Source organism: Sinocyclocheilus grahami, unplaced genomic scaffold (genome assembly GCF_001515645.1).
Source record: "Sinocyclocheilus grahami isolate Dianchi unplaced genomic scaffold, SAMN03320097.WGS_v1.1 scaffold1887.1, whole genome shotgun sequence".
NCBI classification, from domain to species: domain Eukaryota; kingdom Metazoa; phylum Chordata; class Actinopteri; order Cypriniformes; family Cyprinidae; genus Sinocyclocheilus; species Sinocyclocheilus grahami.
Genome location: NW_015507066.1, coordinates 100921 through 116809, shown reverse-complemented (window position 1 = coordinate 116809; position 15889 = coordinate 100921). Strand labels below are relative to the sequence as shown.

At 40.2% G+C, this 15889-nt stretch overlaps 1 protein-coding gene and 2 long non-coding RNA genes across 4 annotated transcripts in view; all 3 read right to left on the bottom strand.

The window, feature by feature from the left end:
* Positions 1 to 323: 323 nt before the first annotated feature.
* Positions 324 to 6289, bottom strand: LOC107573181 (uncharacterized). Of its 2 annotated transcripts, none has more exons than XR_001607459.1 (4): positions 6253 to 6289; positions 2168 to 2231; positions 1821 to 1969; positions 324 to 438 (listed from the first exon to the last, which is right to left on the bottom strand). It is a non-coding gene; the product is annotated as an uncharacterized lncRNA (long non-coding RNA). The 2 variants fall into 2 exon arrangements; XR_001607460.1 differs by having other exon boundaries at positions 1821 to 1897.
* A 949-nt stretch (positions 6290 to 7238) lies between these two features.
* Positions 7239 to 7689, bottom strand: LOC107573189 (uncharacterized). Its single transcript, XR_001607461.1, has 2 exons — positions 7568 to 7689; positions 7239 to 7365 (listed from the first exon to the last, which is right to left on the bottom strand). It is a non-coding gene; the product is annotated as an uncharacterized lncRNA (long non-coding RNA).
* Positions 7690 to 7900: 211 nt separating this feature from the next.
* The window catches only part of LOC107573180 (major facilitator superfamily domain-containing protein 1-like), a 22111-nt gene continuing 14122 nt past the window's right edge, over positions 7901 to 15889 (bottom strand). The window contains exons 7-13 of the mRNA XM_016259627.1: positions 13217 to 13373; positions 13010 to 13107; positions 12818 to 12930; positions 12104 to 12151; positions 11974 to 12025; positions 8121 to 8211; positions 7901 to 7918 (exon numbers count right to left, since the gene is read on the bottom strand). Of these exons, the coding sequence (XP_016115113.1) occupies positions 7901 to 7918; positions 8121 to 8211; positions 11974 to 12025; positions 12104 to 12151; positions 12818 to 12930; positions 13010 to 13107; positions 13217 to 13373 (577 nt within the window). The remainder of the gene's footprint in view (positions 7919 to 8120; positions 8212 to 11973; positions 12026 to 12103; positions 12152 to 12817; positions 12931 to 13009; positions 13108 to 13216; positions 13374 to 15889) is intronic.

Genomic DNA, 15889 nt, shown 5'->3' with positions numbered 1-15889 from the left:
AAACCGACCGTTTCAATGGTTTGTTGTGCTAAAATAATGTTATAATACCACTGAAAGAGCTGGACTCGACTCTCCAACTCTCATGAGCCAATGAAATTCATCATATACTGTAAACCATGAAAAGCAGCATTTACACAGAGATTTGCAGTAGGCCGCTGTTGTCTGTGAACACTTCACTGCACACTCAAGAGCCAAACACAACAAGACAATCTCATCTTCATTAATCAATCAACAATCTCCACCTAATTAAGCAGTAATTACAGAGCTGGGCATGAGGCCAGCACAGATCTAAGAGTGATCAGGAGTGTAACAGAGACGCTCCTACCTCAGCGGCGCGGCGCTCGAGCGGATCCATCTCGTCCTGACGGGCCGTGTGTTTCAAAGCTCCTGTCCGCTGTGCTCGCTCGCGCTCCTGGACCAGGCCAAGCTCTGTGGATTCTGGGATATGAAGAGCACAAGGTGAAGGTTTAGATATGTCGGTGTAACATGTAATCTGAATGAGATTTCAAACTGCTCACAAACCTAATTCAATGCTTCTTCAGTTCACGTTAGAGACTTTCATCAACTTAACATTTTCACAAATTTTAAGAGAGAAGTCTTGGAGTTTTACTAATACAACAATTTAATTAACTGTCAATTAAAGCGATAATTCACCCCAAAAATGAAAATTCTGTCATCATTTACTCACCCTCTACTTGTTCCAAATCTACATGAGTTTCTTTCTTCTGTTGAACATAAAAGAAGATATTTGGAAGAATCTTGATGACCAAACAGTTGGCGGTAGCCATTGACTTCCATTGTAAGGAGAAAAAAAAATACTATGGAAGTCAATGGCTACCGTCAATTGGTACCAACATTCTTCAAAATGTAAACAACATGAGGGTGAGAAAATGGTTCCAAATTTTTATTTTTTTCTTCTCCTTCTTCTTCATTTTTGGGTGAACTATCCCTTTAACTTTGCATTTAAAAATATAAAATAAATGGAGTATTTGTGAATCCAATCTACTCAATGTCACAATGAAGCAGAAACATGTTTGGAAAACTCAATTGTTAGCTCGATCCTTCGCTTGATGGCAGTGACAGAGCTAACGGTGGCAACTATGTTACATGTTACAAAAATTGTACGCCTAAAAACAATGGTGAACTTAAGCAATAATGTGTAAAGTGCAAAGCTGAATTTACCTAATTTAAAAGCGTTTTGTAATTTAATAAAGGGGAAGTTCAAAGGTTTGAATGGATGACAAGCCACAAAACTGATCAATTCTGGCATCTGAAAGACAGTTGTTGAAAAGTAAATAAAGAAACACACATTTAAAGCTGTTATAATTGATCTTTTAGAATAATAGTTAAAAAATAAAATTAAAAAAAATGTTCCTGATGTAGCTGAAGGGTAATGTAGATGCTTCAATGAGAGATATTTGCTTGTAATTTAGAGAACTAATTGAGTTATTTTCAGATAGTTTAACACAGCGTTGAGACCAATGTGTTTGTTTTGCTCTCATATTCATTGCCCTAAGATACGAGCTGCACTCACATTCACACTAGAGTAATGAGTGACCTGTCACTAAACCCTTAAACTCAACTACTGAAAGCCAACCAACACAAACTGCATTAGAGTTAAAACATCCTTGAGGCTCAAACACGCGAATAATATACTGTACATGGTAATAATGACACTTGCCTTTGCAAGCATCACCAGTGAGACGTCACCAAATGAGAGCATGTCAAGTCTCACAATATTCACGATTCTGTTTGTTCAATGTGCATATCTCAGCATCACATCATTACGACACAAGCACGTTTAAAGTTCTCTCACTCACATTCTGGCTTGTTCTCCAGCAGCAGCTTCTGCGTGCGATGTCGTGGACGGCCTCCGTCTCTCTGCTGATGGCCGTTTCTATGACAACAGACAGCATGAGACACCAGAACTGAACACGGTGCGCTTGATCATTTCGGAAAAGTCTCAGATCTAGAGGGAAAACCACAGTGTGCAGGATGTGAAATGACTTCAGTTTGATGAGAAAATGTACAATCTGCCTTGTTCATGAGTGCAGGGTATAAACCATCTTCTAGGGTGAGCTTTCCCTCTGTAATATGCCGTTATATTCTGGGATTTTGTAGTAATAATGTCATGTGTATGTAAGTATAGATGTATGATTCCCTTCACCTTTCTAGCTTTAGCTTCTGGTGGCTCTTCAACACAGCTGAGGCGATGAGACGCGTCTGTCCGCCTGAAAAACAAAAGCAATCAATAGTCATCTGCCCAGTTATGCCCTTATGACTAATAAAATGGCAGTATTTGCACTGTATGAGGTGCTTCCTGATGTCTTTTTAAACCTGAGGGTTGTCCTAATGTACATCAGCCCTTAGATGTCGTTTACAAATCATTTACACACCTTCATGTTGTTTCAAACCCATATGACTTTCTTTCTTTCTTTCTTCTGAATATATGCAAATGCATATCATTGCTTAGCTTATTTAGCTTTCTATTTAGTGTATTTGTGACCCTGGAGCACAAAACCAGTCATAAGTGTCAATTTTTTTTAATTGAGATGTATGCATCAGCTGAAAGCTGAATAAATAATCTTTGTATGTATGGTTTGTTAGGATAGGACAGTATTTGGCCGAGATACAACTATTTGAAAATCTGGAATCTGAGGGTGCAAAAAAATCTAAATATTGAGAAAATCATCTTTAAAGTTGTTCAAATGAAGTTCTTAGCAATGCATATTACTAATCAAACATTAAGTTTGGATATATTTACGGTAGGAAACTTACAAAATATCTTTATCTTCAACCCTTATGACTGGTTTTGTGGTCCAGGGTCACATTTTTGATTCACCAATGAAAGTCATTTGTAGCGGTGAGATCAGGTAGCATTACAGACTGACAGGTTTCCAACAGTGACCTCTCTCTCTCTCTCTCTCTCTCTCTCTCTCTCTGTCTGTCTGTGTGTCAGACAGTGGTTTTCCTGACCTTTATCAGCTTTACACAGTCTTATCAGAGAGCAGCTGCTTTTATTTGTGAAAGCATGTTATCAGTGACCCAGTACAGCAGAAACGGCGAATAAGGGAAAAGAGCTTTATCTGCAGGCACCGTCATTAATTGGAAAAGTGGAAATCAATTTACTCCAACAACACTCGCAGAGGCAATTATTCTACATTCACAAACATCTACAGCAGAGCGAAAAACTGATACAGCTCGATCTGAAGGAAATCTGAGTGCTGCTGGCCCTGCAAAACTCAACAGATAAGCAGATGGCTTAAGCTGAATTTTTAAGGTTCAAATAATTTCCTGCCGCATTGTAATATGCAAAGCAAAAAATACATCAAATATATATAGGTTGATTAAAAAAGTAAAAGCATGCATCTGATCAGTTAACTGCAGGTCAGCTCTGCTCAACAACACACATGATCTGAGGAATCATTGATTCATTCATGCACAATAGTAAAAGTGATGTGTGAATTAATCAACTCCACTAACATGCACACAGAATGGCAAATGCATCGACTGCTATTCATGCACACATCGTTTTGGTGTTCGACAGAAAAGCGTCCGTCTGATGTGTGACTGTAAACATCTCTGAGACCAAAGCTAAACATCCCTGGAGCCAAGCCTGCGCCACATGCACAGATACACCAGAGAGCAATGAAGGGCAGAAAACAGCTCCAATTAGTCAGTTCACCGTAGCTGCGCATTATGCATGCAGATAGCAAATTAATTTAATATCTATAATTAAGCAGCTCGTCAAGGGTAGAGGCTCGTCTGGGGAGAGAGAGAGAGAGAGGCTCTGATGCTTTGGAGGGAACTCTGCACTCTAAAGTTTATGTTTGATCCAAGGCCATAACCAAGTCTTGAACATTGGGAGAACAACTTATACTGGATATAGCTTTCAATCATTTAACATTTCTATGACTGATATTAAAGGGATAGTTCACCCAAAATAAAAATGCTGTCATTAATTTCTCACCCTCAAGGGAACTGAAAGGTTCAAGGCCCAGAAAGTTAGTAAGACATCGTTAAAATAGTCCTTACCAGCTTTCTGGGACTTGGGAACATTTCAGTTGTGTTGCTGTCTACGCAGCGTCAGAAAGCTTCTGGGTTTCATCAGAAATATCTTAATTTGTGTTCCCAAGATGAATTAAGGTCTTACGGGTTTGGAACAGCATGAGGGTGAGGTTTTGGGTGAATTATCCCTTTAAGATTGGCAACTTCCTTCTTGCCTCGCTCTCTTTCAGTGTTAAACTGACGTTTCACGCTATGCTTCAGATAACAGCAGACCCAGAAACAGTAAAAGCTTCAGTGAATTTTACAGTACATGCACTGTAAAACCCGTTTGTAACAGTATAAAGAGGCTTAAAATGACTTTTATTGGTCTTTCTGACGTCGTCTGCTTGATTCAGTCATATTAAATCATACATTTGACTTTAACTTAATTGCATGTCACCACGTGAAGCATATTTTGGATATTTTGTTCTGTGTATTGGTATGAAGTTTGCACATGACAATGCTTCAGAGAACCGCTGTATTGACATTTTATTCCATTATGCCGTGTTATTATTCCATTTTAATGCATATCTCTCCGTGAGATAAAGTACGCTTGAATAAGAATATTAATTTTAGAAAATGAGTGTAAAAATATTTCTCATCAATGCATTGAATGTTGCATGAAGCAAATGTTTCTTCCAATGCAACTTTGCAAGAATAGTCTTTAATCTGAAGGTTATGATCATCTCCTCTCGCTGCAGTGAGGTTTTATTCCTCCACATGTTCTGACAGATCAGCATGCATTGGAGTATCTGGGTGAAATTCAAGAGACTGTATATTTAAGCCTGGCCAGAGGCGTAATACAGCACGAGGATACAGCGTTAGTCACACGCTGCATTTCGACATTTCGACACATCACAGCATTGGTTATATTAACAGTTAACAACATTTCAAGTCTTAAAATGTCAGTTATTGATTGAGATAATGAAGGAACAGATGGACTGACTGACCATTTGTTCACATTATTAACACAGAACAGAACTAATATATCTAGAGTAAGGCACAGAGACTAAAGGAGACTCAAAGTGTGTGACGATTGGTAAAAAAATAAAGCAATGCAATTTGTGTGAAAGGAAAAGGCAGCAAATGAGTGTTTTAGCCCACACTGCTGGGAATAAACGTGTCGGTACAGTGATGTAGTGCAGATAGATGGGCCGGGTGTTAGAGGTACATGCAGCAGAGAGATGGGATCACATCGAGAGAGAGGAATGACCTTACAAACAGCTCAGGAGCCCCCCAGCATCGGCAAAACAACAGTAAAAGAACATTTCCACTACAGCACTTCTGTGACTTTACGAAGAACTAAACCGAGATTACTCAGGTCGGAAATGTGCTGTCGTCCTCTCAGACCATGTGCTCGAAACACTCAAACAAACCTGAGTTAGAAATGCACACCGCATTTCGATGAATGTACGTTTATAACCCACTTTGTGTTTTAACTCTATATGCAGCGTATCAAAATTAAAAATAAAAAAGTCTAAAACCTTTCCTAAATTTGGAAGTGCATCATCACACTCACATTCATAAACATAATAATTAGCGGTGTCACACATTTAGCATGCTATTTTCCACTTTTCCCCAAAAAATCATCTGGACAGGCAAATAATCTCATTCTATTTTCACAATTTGTGCACACATTTTAAGTGTTGACTGCAGTTGTAAAGCTACAAATGGTATTACATATTGTGATCAAACATACATACACACATACATATATATATATATATATAATTTATGACAAGTGCAAAGCAAGCTGAATGGAACAGGCTAATTTAGACTAAACATTCAACCCCGTTATGTATTTTAAAATATATACAATTATTATAATAGTTGAATAGAATTGTGTTTATTTGACGTTTAGAAAGAAAGTGAGAGAGAAAGCAAGCAACATAAATCAAACAAATCATGTCCGGAATTTCAAGCTCACATAAAATGTCAAATAAAGCCGCTCTTGTAATATTGCAGCTTGATAATCAGCATGTTCTGGAGGAAAGCAGCTTTCACCAGCCGAGCACAGACTCGGGTTCGGGACTGACGCACGCGTGTTAAGTTCTGCTTCACCTCACCTCGACTCCGTGCATCACCGCCAATTAACATCAACGTGTTCATGCAAAGACAAGGGATCCAAACCCCGCGTTTGACCAGCGAGCAGTCACGAGCCGAACCGATCACGTCTACAGTGGAGCAGCAGCACAGCGGGTTTACCTGAGAGATGCCGCGAGCGTCCTCAGTCCTGTCCGACAGCCACACGCATGACATCACCTCCGCAGGACAGCGCGTGAAGAGCGTCGCGTCGCGTCCTCTCAGCCAATCAGAGGAGCGCATCCGCGCGCAGCATCAGCATCAGCACCAGCATCAATCACGCGCGCGCTCCAGCGGGGCTAGTTGTCACAGGGTTTATATTTCAGCGGCTGGGTTTCTCCGGTTAATGAGAACTGAATCATGTGAGCAGCACATTAAGAGTCAACTGTGAACTAACGACGGTATGGATGTCAGGTTCTTGTGTGTTTTAATTGCAATGTCCATTGACCAAGACCACTGCACATCTTTCCTGTTTTTAACTGTTTTACAGAATACATTTAGCTGAAAACCACTTCAACAGCCTGTGAGCGAATACTCTGTGGTTGACGAGCTGTTTTGGTCACACTTTATTTTAAGGTCCAATTTCATGAACTAACTTTTGCCTTCTAATCTGCTGCTTATTAATAGTTAGTACGGTAGCCGTTATGGGTTTAGGATTAAGGGATCTAAAATATGGCCATGCAGAATCATTATGAGCACTAATAAACCAATATGTTAGTAATATGCATGCGAATAAGCAACTTAATAGTGAGAATCGATTCCTGAACTAACAATGTCTCTTAAATGCAGACTGGTTTTAGCTGCATGTTTTCGTCTTCTTCCCCCAGCAGCAACAACAAGGCTTACCAAATAAATAAAATTAAAAACAGGTGCATACATCGGTGCATTCAGCACAAGGAGCCCAAGACGGCGCACATCTCTCAACAGCAGGGGTGCCCTGGAGGGCCGGTGTCCTGCAGAGTTCAGCTCCAACCCTGTCAGGTGTGTTGAGGCAAGTTGGAGCTAAACTCTGCAGGACACCGGCCCTCCAGGACCCAGTGTGTGCACCCCTGATCTACAGGCTCGCGCACTTCTGCTGGATTTTTTTTAATCAACCAAAAACAAAAGAATGCATGCAAAAATAAACATTTATTGACAAACAAATTAGTCTCTATCAGCATTGCTGGACAGACGGACTCATTTGAGGACACTCCTGTAGGCCAGTGAAGACAGATGTGGGCAGCAGTGATCCGGCATCTGCCAACACAACAACAGATCACCTGCATGAGACATCTGCTCCATCACAGACGCTCTGCTCACTGGACTTCATGTCCAGCACGGTCACAGATAACACTGCATTAATGGCTGCAGGTGACAATGATGCTTTCTTTCTTTCTTTAAATAATGAAAACAGGGTATTTGCACAGCAACACTGCAGCACGTGATGTTTCGGTGATACCTGCACTCCCAGTCTGGACAGATAGCGGTTCCGCAGACCAAACGGAGACAGAGGCTTCAGATGATCCTCCACACACGGCTGAGGGACATCCCTGAGACACCAACACAAGACACTTCACACACTTAAACACACATCAACAATCAAACAGGTAACCCAACATTAATAAAGCCAGGGTCAGAGCTGGTTCAGACGCTCAACATATACAGACGTATTTCACATACAGCATTACAAACTGAACTGAGAAATGGTATAAAGAGACTGCAGCCTTATACAGACAAATATGAATCTTATGAAGCCTGCCAACGGCATGATGGGTCATAATCAGATAAGAAATCAGCAGTGATCCGGCATCTGCCAACACAACAACAGATCACCTGCATGAGACATCTGCTCCATCACAGACGCTCTGCTCACTGGACTTCATGTCCAGCACGGTCACAGATAACACTGCATTAATGGCTGCAGGTGACAATGATGCTTTCTTTCTTTCTTTAAATAATGAAAACAGGGTATTTGCACAGCAACACTGCAGCACGTGATGTTTCGGTGATACCTGCACTCCCAGTCTGGACAGATAGCGGTTCCGCAGACCAAACGGAGACAGAGGCTTCAGATGATCCTCCACACACGGCTGAGGGACATCCCTGAGACACCAACACAAGACACTTCACACACTTAAACACACATCAACAATCAAACAGGTAACCCAACATTAACAAAGCCAGGGTCAGAGCTGGTTCAGACGCTCAACATATACAGACGTATTTCACATACAGCATTACAAACTGAACTGAGAAATGGTATAAAGAGACTGCAGCCTTATACAGACAAATATGAATCTTATGAAGCCTGCCAACGGCATGATGGGTCATAATCAGATAAGAAATACAAATAGTTACCTATTTGTTATTGTTTATGTTCCACTGTATTTTAAAGGATAATGTAACGTCTTCAAATGTGCAACAACAAAAAAAAAGTCATAAAAGCCACACATCTGAGACAAAGTCAAAAATACATTTAAAGGCTCCTGATGATACGTAAAATCAATCTTGATCGTAGAGAAGCATGTGTAATAAAAACTCTTTAAGAAAACCTATATAAAGTCAACATATGATGCCATTCGCAATATCTATGAGTAAAACGGTTCGTCTTTTCAGCAGTGCACTGTGAAGAGTTTCTGAAGTCGTAAACTATACTGGATTACATTGACAACCCAGTGTAATTACAAGAAAATACTATTCCAGTCTTTCTTTTAAAATGTCACATTTAATTCAGAACATTTAACAATTGTTTTGTGAAATTTACTAGCAATTTCTAAGTGAAAATTGTTGCTACACCATTTATGTTTTTTATCAGTGTGGAAAATAGGTTATACAAATAAATTCAATTTCATGTTTTGGGGAATAAAATCATTATCAAGTAAAACCCACTAGTGTGAAAACACACCAGAATTATTGAAACAACTGATTCAAAAACAATAGTTATAAAAAAACAAGCCAAGTTAAGAGACGTATGAGTCCAGATAAAATCATCTAAATCTGTGGAGCAGGCTCAAGGTCACCCTGAACACTTCTGCTCGGCTCTAGTCCTGGAGCGGGCTTCTAGACTCATTACGCTCACGGATGTTTAAGATGCTTCCCTGAGACAACAGCTCAACCTCATCAAGAAATGTGCGACATATTTCATCCCAAAAGAACAACAAAAACTAGTGAAGAAAAGAAGAAAAAGATGCACTAAAGGGGTAGTTCACCCGAAAGTGAAAATGCTGTCATCATTTACTCGCCCTCAAGTTACTCAAAACCTCTCTTAAAAAAGTATGCATGTAAATATTTCGAAGAATAATCGTTTCTGGTCCCCATCGACTTCAAAAAGCTACTGTTTGCTTACCAACATTCTTCAAAATATCTTACTGTATGCTCCTCAGAATAAAGAAACTCGTACAGTAAACGATGACAGAAATGTGAGTTCTGAGGTGACGTATTCCATTGTGACATTATTTTCGTGATGATTAAACACATTTAACCCATTACTACAATAACACTGTGATTAAAATCATCTTATCCAGGAACAATTTCTTTATTAAAATCTTAATTCATTAAATTGCAAGTTAGTAAAACAACTACTACAATGAGGTAGAATTAAAATTGTAATCGATAAAATGTAATTTACATTACAGTATCATGAATTTGGGGTTTTTGTGTTTAACTGTAATGAAAATAATGTCAAGCTCATTTAGGATGATCTGTGCTGTCCTGATGTTCAGGACTCTAGAGGTGCTCAGTGAAGGATTGTGGGTAGTCGGATGTGTTTATCTGAAGTGTCAGAGAAAGTGGTCAGTGCAGAAAGGCCCGAGGTGAAGGAGATGGGCGTCAGACGCTCTTCACCTGAAACACAGCACAGCGGACACGTGAACATCAGTCACGATAATCTCAGAGACAGAAACACTCGCGTCTGATGCACTGACGAAGCTCATTTCACAGAACTAAGAGTTTGACATTAGTTATACACACCTAATATACAAAGGACAAATATTAGAAAAAACTATTATATTAAATGTTATTTGTTTGTTTATTTTTTTGGACTCAATGAAACAATTCATATCTGCATTTATTGGTTTACTGAAATTGACGAAGTGATTTTGGATTATCTGTGATGCTGCCGAAAGAAAATATCCTACCAAGCAGCAGAATGTTGCTGCAGATATTTTGGAACAAGCCCACGATGCCTTCAGATGCTTCCTACATAGCCAGCTCGTGAAGATTGGGAACAAAGCTAAAACATTAAAAGTGTTTTTGTTTCTCAACGTTAGTTAAAGGAATAGTTCACCCAAAAATATGACTTACTCACCCTCAAACCATCCTAGCTGAGTATGGCTTTCTTCTTTCAGACGAATACAGTAGGAGTTATATTAAAAAAACATCCTGGCTCTTCCAAGCTTTATAATGGCAGTGAATGGGTGTTAAGATTTTGGAGTCCAAAAAAGTGCATTCATCCATCCATCACGAAAGTGCTCCACACGGATCCTGTGGGTTAATAAAGGCCTCCTGAAGCAAATCAATGCATTCGCACCATATTTATAACGTTATAAACTGTAATCTCTAGCTTCCGCTGACTGTTGTACGCACATTCACAAGAGAGTGATGTAGGATGTACAGGTAGTGTAAGCTACGGTGAGAAAAATGTCGGAGGATTTCGATATAAGTCAAGAGGAGACTGGTTTTCCTTTGCTAAAGGAATTCTTGCGAATACTAGCTGCGTCCTACGTCATCCGCTGAACACCACTCTCTCATGAACGCGTGTACAACAGTCAGCGAAAGCTAGAGATTAGGGTTTATAAAGTTATAAATATGGATACTTTCCTTACAAAAATACATCGATTCACTTCAGGAGGCCTTTATGAACCCACAGGAGCCGTGTGGAGCACTTCTGATGTACTTTTATTAGACTTCAAAATCTCAACACCCATTCACTCCCATTAAAAAGCTGGGAAGAGCCAGGATATTTTTAATATAACTCCCATTGTATTCGTCTGTAAGAAGCAAGTCATACACACCTAGGATGGCTCGAGGGTGAGTAAATCAATGGGTAATTTAAATTAATTTTTGGGTGAACTACCCCTTTAAAGTGTTTTGCATCCAATATTTGTACAAATGATAATTTTCTCATTTTCACTCTCTGTGAAGTCAATTTGCTCCTGCAGAAACGGACGTAAACGCCCACTGCTGTGATTGGCTGACTTCATCATACTGTAGCCACGCCCCCTTTCCAGCATGTGGTGTGTTTTGATATTCGAGATGGCAAGTGCTGTGATAGAGCCGTATATGTTTGTGCCCGAGAGAGAAGAAACTGAAACAACACAACCACAACAGCTTTTGCTTGCTTGCTAAATTGCTTCATTTTCAGGATATAATTCTAAAAAGTACTATTATTACTTGTCGTATTACAAAAGGCGCTGCACATAGCGCAGGTATGTACAGTATGGCTCTTGTGATTGATTACATGCAGCGATGACGCATGTTAAAGGCCGTTTCGAGGAGAAATCGTGACGTTATGATTCTCCTGATTTCTAATCTGGGTGTTTCAGAAGGGTAGAAAACAATAAATAATATTTAAACTGGACAGTCGTTTTTAAACTTCTGAAACTTGCAGTATGCTTTTATTTTCCATTTCATGACCCCTAGTTTGCAGGTTTTACCAAAGGACAAGATATGTACATTGTGCTGATGAATCAAGACGCCATAATCTTGAGAAATAATCTGCATGTGTTCCTGTGCGAGATTCACCCTACCTGAGGTGTAGAGCATCACATATCATGAAATGTGTGTTTGTGGATCTGTCTGCTGATGCGGTGATATTTTGAGTGTTTTAGAGCCACTGTATGAGATGTGCGCGTTATATGGACTCACTCAGATTTGGCTCGGCCGGCTCGTGCTGAGGCCGACAGGTTCAGCTCTCCCTCTGTAACAGAAGAGACGGAAACATGTGAGTAACGGCTCATCACAGGCGGAGTTCATCTGGAGCGAACGCTGATATTACCTTTGTAATAATCACACAGATACAGCAGCACCACGGCCAGCAGAGCCACTGAAACACACATCACACACGACAACAATCGTGAAATGCATGGTTCGAATGCAGCTCAGGAGGGGATTGTGCGTGCGTATGCGTGTTTACTCACAGCACAGGCAGGCGATGAAGAAGACCTCGAGGAACAGGTATCCTTTGAGGTCTAAGATGCTTCCCGCAGCCATCGACATGAGCGCCAGACCCAGGTTCTGTATGGACTGCATACTGTGCAACACATCAGAGCATTATTACTGGACCAACACATCTGCAGCAGCATCAGGAGACGTCGTCAGATCAGACTTACAATCCGTAGGCGGTTCCCAGCTGATGCTCCAGCACCACAAACGCCACCATGGGCCAGAGAGCACAGGCCAGCAGAGAATACGACAGACCTAACAGACACTGACACACACACACACAAAACAACACTCCCACAGCCGTTTGATCAAAGTGATACGTTATACTGTCACACTGGCTCTCACAGCTGATTGGTCGAGAGTTTGGCGGTTACCAAGAAAACTGTTATATTGAATAGTAAAAATATTTCACAATGCTACTGTTTTTGCTATACTTTGGATCAAATAAATGCAGGCTTGGTGAGCAGAAGAGACTTCGTTAAAAAAACATAAAAAATCTTACTGCTCAGTAACTATTGACTGGTAGTGTATGTGCGTGTTTACTCACAGCACAGGCAGGCGATGAAGAAGACCTCGAGGAACAGGTATCCTTTGAGATCTAAGATGCTTCCCGCAGCCATGGACATGAGCGCCAGACCCAGGTTCTGTATGGACTGCATACTGTGCAACACATCAGAGCGTTATTACTGGACCAACACATCTGCAGCAGCATCAGGAGACGTCGTCAGATCAGACTTACAATCCGTAGGCGGTTCCCAGCTGATGCTCCAGCACCACAAACGCCACCATGGGCCAGAGAGCACAGGCCAGCAGAGAATACGACAGACCTAACAGACACTGACACACACACACACAAAACAACACTCCCACAGCCGTTTGATCAAAGTGATACGTTATACTGTCACACTGGCTCTCACAGCTGATTGGTCGAGAGTTTGGCGGTTACCATGGCGATCCAGGGGTTCCAGAAGGTGAAGGCCAGCATCATGTGAGAGAGGAGCGTGGTGGCGACAGCCAGCATGACCCACAAGACGTTTCTGCCCGTCCTATCGACCATGAAGCCCAGCAGAGGAGACGCCGGGGCCGAGATGATGTACACGATACTGGACGAGAAAGATTTCAACTATAACCACAGCTTTGATTTTTGTGCACCCTCAGATTCCAGATTTTCAAATAGTTGTATCTCAGCCAAATATTGTCTGATCCTAACAAACCACACATCAATGGAAAGATTATTTATTCAGCTTTCAGATGATTTATACATCTCAATATCGAAAAATTGACCCTTATGACTGGTTTTGTGCTCCAGGGTCACAAAAGTGCACTTTTAATGCATGAACATTCACTGGGGAGCATTAAAGATCACTTAACATGCACTAGTGTTCAAAAGTTTGGGGTCGGTAAGATTTTTTAAATGTTTTTGAAAATAGTCTCTTGCGCTCACCAAAGCTGAATTTTTCAATCAAAAATACTGTACAAATTGTGAAATATTATTAGAATGTAAAACAGCTGTTTTCTGTGTGAATATCTGTTAAACTGTAATGTATTTCTGTGATGCGCAGCTGTATTTTCAGCATCATTACTCCAGTCTTCAGTGTCACATGATCTTCAGAAATCAGTATAATATGCTGATTTGCTGCTCCAGAAACATTTCTGATTATTATCAATGTTGAACACAGTCGTGCTGCACAATATTTTTGTGGAAACTGTGATGCATTTTGTTTTTCAGGATTCACAGATGAACAGAAAGTTCAAAAGAACAGCATTTATTTGAAATATAAATCTTTTTCATGTTGATCAATTTAACATGTCTTTGCTGAATAAAAGTATTATTAAAAAAAAAATCCTTACTGACCTTTACTGAAGTTTTGAACAGTAGTGTAACTGAGTGTTTACATGCACAATCTCACGCCTATCATGCAACCTGTCCGGCTGTGTTTAGGCCTTGTTGTTTTATCGATTAGGTCATGAAATATTCAAGCAAAAGAAATGTTGAGCACATGTCAGTTTTGCACTAGCAGCTTCACCAGCACTCAGACTTAATCAGTGCTCGTGTCGTGTACAGGTCCGTTTTCGTCAAAACACAATCATTTAATCAAATGTGTTTTTAGAATGAGCTTATTTTTGATAAACACACTTTTGAGGAGGTTTTCTGACCAGCAAAGATCAGAGCATCTGCACATACTCTATGACTTTCTTTCTATCCTTTTTGGATATTAGTTCCATTAATATCAGTATGACATTAGCGTGCTAGTTTTGGACCCTTATGAACACGATACAGTCTTCACACTGGGAGCGAGAGCTGTGCGGCGTCCCACACACTGAACTCTAGAAAATGAAAACGTCGGGAGACATGGCATAAAATCATCTGAACTCTGAATGAAGACTGAAGCAGCTGGTTGTGTGATGTGATGTCAATCTGCTCCTCGTTCTCATGCACATGATGATCAAGTTCATTATAGCTCTCATTAACCGCCTCCCAAAACCATTTCAGCATTTTTGGCCATTATTAAAGACAATATTTGGCATAGTATCCCAGAAATAACTGTGATAGCCGCAGCTGAACACCCGATCCAAACGTTCTGCTCATGCAGTGTGAAACAGGCTTCAGTGAGCTGTTAGCAGTCACATTTGATAACTATTTACCATTTTTTACGCACACCATTGTTTTAATGTTCACATTTCAGTTTCTTGTACATTATGTATAATTATTATTATTATAAAAAATTGTATGTGTATTGTATGCGCGCATGTCTGTGTGTGTGTGTGTCTGTGTGCGTGTATGTCTGCGTGCGTGTGTGTCTGCGTGCATGAGTGTGTGTGTGTGAGTGTATGTCTGTGCGCGCGTGTGTCTGTGTGCGTGTCTGTGTGTATGTATGTGTGCGTGAGTGTGTGCGTGCATGAGTGGGTGTGTGTGAGTGTCTGTGCGTGCGTGTGTGTGAGTGAGTGTCTGTGCGTGAACATTCACTGGGGAGCATTAAAGATCACTTAACATGCACTAGTGTTCAAAAGTTTGGGGTCGGTAAGATTTTTTAAATGTTTTTGAAAATAGTCTCTTACGCTCACCAAAGCTGAATTTTTCAATCAAAAATACTGTACAAATTGTGAAATATTATTATAATGTAAAACAGCTGTTTTCTGTGTGAATCTCTGTTAAAGTGTAATGTATTTCTGTGATGCGCAGCTGTATTTTCAGCATCATTACTCCAGTCTTCAGTGTCACGTGATCTTCAGAAATCACTATAATATGCTGATCTGCTGCTCAAGAAACATTTATTATTATTATTAATGTTGAACACAGTTGTGCTGCACAATATTTTTGTGGAAACTGTGATGCATTTTGTTTTTCAGGATTCACAGATGAACAGAAAGTTCAAAAGAACAGCATTTATTTGAAATAGAAATCTTTTTCATGTTGATCAATTTAACATGTCTTTGCTGAATAAAAGTATTATAAAAAAAAAAATCCTTACTGACATTTACTGAAGTTTTGAACAGTAGTGTAATTGAGTGTTTACATGCACAATCTCATTGTGTGTGAGTGAGTGTCTGTGCGTGCGTGTGTGTGAGTGTCTGTGCGTGCGTGTGTGTGAGTGAGTGTGTCTGTGTGTGTGTGTGT